The following is a 5,173-nucleotide window of genomic DNA, read 5'->3' on the forward strand; positions in this document are numbered from 1 at the left end:
ATTTTGGGACTCTTTGTAGCTTCTTGTTCGTGTGAGCCTAGGTTCCGTGTTGAAGACCTACCTTAACCTATAATGGATTACCTCTATAAATTGTGACTTGGATGGAGAGTTGTCTCATTGGCACTCATACCACATCTTCCTATATCTAGTTTTCTTATCGAAGGTCTATGATTTTCTCCAGACACTCCGGCTTCCTCCACCAATAAAACCTGTCCGCCAAGAAATAGCCTTAATGCAAGGCTTAAAAGTGGCGTTAAAACACCAAAAATCAAATCAATCAAAATCATATATCTAGAAAAGATAAAAAAATGTTTTTAAATATCATAGAACATGTTTTTAATGCAAATCTGTTGATAAATATTGAACACATGGTAACAAGCATTTTGAATGTACATTTATATATTTTTTTTGTTGTAATGTAAGATTAAGATTTTGAAATAAATTACATAGACCGATGTTAACAAACGCTTTACCGTACGAAGCTTAGTTTTTGAGTGTTCACACTTTCACATTATGACTTCGTAACTGATTTTTTATTCAGTGAAATCTTTCAAAAACAATTCCTAACAACTAACAACCTATTAAAACAATTATGGACTGGTTGCAAAACCTTCGATGTCAGTGGCGGATCCAGAAATTTTCATAAGTGGGGGCCCTCTGACTGACCTAAGAGGGGGCCCGCTCCAGTCACGCTTCAGTGATTCCCTATATAAGCAACCAATTGTTTTCCCAAAAAGGGGGGCCCGGGCCCCCTGCCCCCCCTAAATCCGCCTCTGGATGTTTTGCCTAAAAACTTGCGCAATTGGGGATGTTGAATATATTGGAATACTGAAGGACACAAACAGACAATTCCGTAAATTCCTGTTTAACCAATTTCTGGTTGTAATGTGACATGTTGTATAGAAATGACGACCTTTATCCATTTGTTATTTCATAATATAACTAGATCGTAAAAACATGTCATGTTTCGTAAACAATCTAAAGGTTATGCAAGGTTAAATGTGATCATGTTACAAACGTAACAATATTTACAATATGACTTTTAGTATATTTGTATTGCATGTATTGGGTCGAAACACTATGGGACGTTTTTGTTTTTGTTTTGGGACAGTGTGCATCTGTTAAGGAAGCTTCGCTGCCACCATTTACGTTTTAAATACATGCATACGATTATCAACCATAACCTTGGTAAGTGAAAGGAATCTTAAATATCAGAAAGTAAAAAGTCATAAATTAACTATGCGTTAACAATAATACATTCTAACCCGTTTTTAAATTTTATTCGTATATAATAATAATAATATGTACAAATTTGTACACGATTTCGGGTTTGATTTGAGGATCTGCCTAAAAATGATAATAGCTTTGAACATGTTGAAATTGACTCAGAGTACGACTCCACTAATGATTTATATTTTTAAGGTGTCATACCACCAATTAAAAGTCCCTATCTGTTCAACCAAATTTTGCAATTTTCACAGCTTTCTAAATATTTTACCTTAAGTTTAACTTCATAGAAACTAGGTATATCCTGAATCGAACAGGTGCACCTTTCTGCATGCCAATTTTCAACATACATTCAAAATCATATAAGAATGAAGAGAGCTTCCGAAAGGAGGTACCACTAAAAATAACCCCTGGTTTTCTGGAAATCTTAAATTAGTATACTATGGAGCGCACTAATCCTCAATTTTCAATGCAAACTCATAGACAGGTAAATTTTGACTCAAAATGGTCTTAATATATTTCTCTTTCAACAAAAGTTTCATTTCTGCAAATTAGTTGGTTAGTTTAGGTGAACAGTGACATCAAATGCACTTTTTTTGTCCGAGTAGGCCTACTTTCACATACCTTCTAAATTTGAGGGAGTAATTGGTGGTATGACACCTTTAAAGCAGATTGTTGATTTTTAAATAGTTCATAACGATGGTTAAGAGGCCGTTTACTTGTGTCGCCAGTATCGAATTTGGAAAGGAGAACTCGTACGTTATAACATCATAACCATGAGGTCGACCATTCAGATGGTGTCTGCTAAATGTCCTGTGACAAAAAGTTAAAAAAAAAAAAAAAAAAAAAAAAAAAAAAAAAAAAAAAAAGATGGGCGAAAAATAACAGAGGGACAGTCAAACTCATAGAACGAAATAAACTGACAACAAAAAAGTCAATATGTAAATACAGGGCGAACACACGTTGTTATGTCTTGTTGCGTACATTATGCTATTTAGCCACAAAACTTGTTGCTGCTTTGTTTTCAACTTACAGACACTGCTACTGCTCTTTTCAATCCTAAATGACACGTGTCATAGGCGATGAAACTGATCATTTAAGTTTTTATTTTACTCCAATTGATGAACAGCAATTCTTGTATACATCTCTATAGTCTGCATTCAGTTAGTAGGTTGTTTAGTCATTTACTCATGTTGATCAGGATCTCTCTATCCTTCTAAAGCACATGAAATCTGTCCAAGTTATTGTGGTTATATATGTGTTGCTCAGTCTTTCGGTTTTATGGGTTGTTGTTTGTCTATTTGTTTTGTTTTTGTGTTTTGCCATTGGTTTGTCGACGTATGCATTTGGAGTAAGTAATATTAGGACGTCTACTTTGGAATTGCAAATTACAAACCTTAAAGACAATCTTCAGTTCAAGATTAAGAATTTACAGGAGCTAAATCAATCTTCTATTAATTTTAGTATTCATAGAAAATTTTATATTTGCAGACTTTTTTTGAACCAGCTTGTGAATTGTAACGATGTATTTTAACAAGAGAAATTCCAATGGGAAAAGTTTCTTTGATGAAGAATCTGATGATGGTTTCGTGATATCAGATCTTCAAAGTTCCTCTACACCATTCAACTTGTATTCAGCTCTTGAAAGGTTCGGGGATACAATAACAGAAGAAAATGAAGGTATAAAGTTGATTGAGATAATGCTTGTATATTGTTGATTGTGAATTTTGAAAAGTAAGAACAGGATTTTTTTTTTTGGACCTTATCTTAGTTAACTGGTTTTTATGCCCCACCTACGATAGTAGATATGCATTATGTTTCTTGGTCTGTACGTCCGTTCGTTCGATCGTTCGTTCGTTCGTCTGTCCCGCTTCAGGTTAAAGTTTTTGTCAAGGTAGTTTTTGATGAAGTCTAATAAACTTGAAACTTAGTACACATGTTACTTATGATAATTTTATGTTCTTTCTAACTCAATTTCACGGTCCACTGATCATAGAAAATGATTGTGTGAGTGGAGCATCCGTGTACTAATGGACAAATTCTTGTTTTTAATTATTTGTTTTTGTCATTTGACTACGAACATACAGAATACTAAAACTGCACGATGACGATTATATTGTTAAAAGATATCAGGAGTTTCAATCTAGTATATAACATTTTTATATAAATTTATATCAAAGACATTGATTAGAAGAAAGTGTCAAAACGGGATTAACTATTTTGTTCTTAGTTTACGACATTGAGATCCAGTTGTGAACACGTGTATAAATTGATACTTTCTATATATTTATTACGTCGTCTTTAAAAAACAAAAATCTAGTACGTTCACTAAAACACTTTTCTTATTTCAGATTTGTTTGATGATGCTTGCAGTCCACAAGAAAGCAGTCCATTCAACAACGATAAAGACAAAATTACTTTGGACTATTCAATTTCAAAGAAGGTTGAAAAGCTCAGATTTACTGCAAAATCTGAAAATACTAATGTTAAATCAGTTAAACGATGTACTCAAGAGGAAAATTCAGAAACAAGAATAGGCCGAAAAGAGAATAATACCAGAATGTACAACTCAAATAAAAGTAAAGTACATCCAAATTTGTCTTGTGTTAGACGAAGGTCTAGTTTAAATGATGTAGCACAAATGTTTCCCTATGGATGCGATGAATATTCGACATATACGGAAAAAGAGAGTAAAATGGATGTTAACGAATTTAACAGAAGCGTGAAATTTGAGAATTCAGTGTTTCAAGACTCGCAATATATGAGAAGAAGGTCAAGTCTCAACGGAATATCACAACTCAGGGCTTCTAATAAGGACGAAAATACAAAAGAAATTAGTGTGAAAAGCAGTCATCTAGATAGATATTGTATTGATAGATTTTCTAAACTGAATGAACAATCGATGGATAAAGATATAAAACAAACGAAACGATGGTCAAGTTTAGATGATGTAAATAAAGAAAAACACACAAACGATAACAACAATTCAGAAATAAAAGACAATGTGATTTCCCGAATTTGTCACTCGGTTGATATCGATTCTAACGATATAATATCGATTTCACAAAATTCATCCACCAAAGCAGCTTTACGAAGTACAAAAAGTGCTACAAACTTACGTGAGTTCTTGGTTAACTCAAAAATAGTTTTACCAGAAAAAATGATGCGATATTGTTCGGAAGGCCAAATAAAAACAGACAAAGTTGAAATAGCCGCTGCCGGACACGATTTCAGAGTACAGCTAAAAGATAACAACGCGTTGCAAAGAAAACAGAATGAGAATAAAGTGGAACAATCGGTTCATTTAATTGAAGACAGTTGTGTTGGTGAGAAAACTGAATTTAAAACTGGAAAGTATAGTAGTGATATTCAAAACAAAGATTTGAGTTCATACGAAAATGATTCCGTCCAAGCTAAACCATTGGAGTGGCTTTCTAAAAGCAAAATTCGACAAAGTAAAAGAGAACATCATATGATGTCTCCTGCCTGTTTTTGATTTTTTCATTGTTGAAATAAATTCAAATGACTCCTTAATTAAATTATTCTTATATTTTATGTATTATGTTCATAGCCTAAAGTCTCTTAATAATCCGGCTATAGGTCTTCAGATATGTCTAGAAATCCAACAACAAATATAACCCAAAAAGAAATTTATATGTATCCTTTTATGGACTTTTTCAAAAACAAATATTGGATTGCTACAGTGGACACGGCACATCATCAGGACTATTTCATTTTACCCTGACATTTACAAGGTTACTCGTGTTATGTATAACAGTACTTTTAGTCCGATAAGACTTTGACAAGTCGAATTTGAACCCTATTAGTGTATATGTATTCGATGCAATGTAATCTTCTTCTATCTAAGAAATGTTATCCCTGAAAATATGAGTAGATTACATCTGATTTACACAGAGGGAATATATTAATATTTCAACTTTCTTCT

General features: G+C 33.0%; 1 protein-coding gene across 1 annotated transcript; it reads left to right on the top strand.

Annotated features, from left to right (window-relative positions):
• The first annotated feature begins 1,067 nt into the window (after positions 1–1,067).
• LOC139520764 (uncharacterized) lies at positions 1,068–4,779 on the top strand. Its single transcript, XM_071313692.1, has 3 exons — positions 1,068–1,188; positions 2,719–2,907; positions 3,579–4,779. Exons 2-3 carry the CDS (start codon positions 2,751–2,753, stop codon positions 4,721–4,723), a joined length of 1,302 nt encoding a protein of 433 aa, XP_071169793.1. The 5' UTR covers positions 1,068–1,188; positions 2,719–2,750; the 3' UTR covers positions 4,724–4,779.
• Positions 4,780–5,173: the final 394 nt, after the last annotated feature.

This window comes from Mytilus edulis, chromosome 4 (assembly GCF_963676685.1).
Source record: "Mytilus edulis chromosome 4, xbMytEdul2.2, whole genome shotgun sequence".
Taxonomy (NCBI): domain Eukaryota; kingdom Metazoa; phylum Mollusca; class Bivalvia; order Mytilida; family Mytilidae; genus Mytilus; species Mytilus edulis.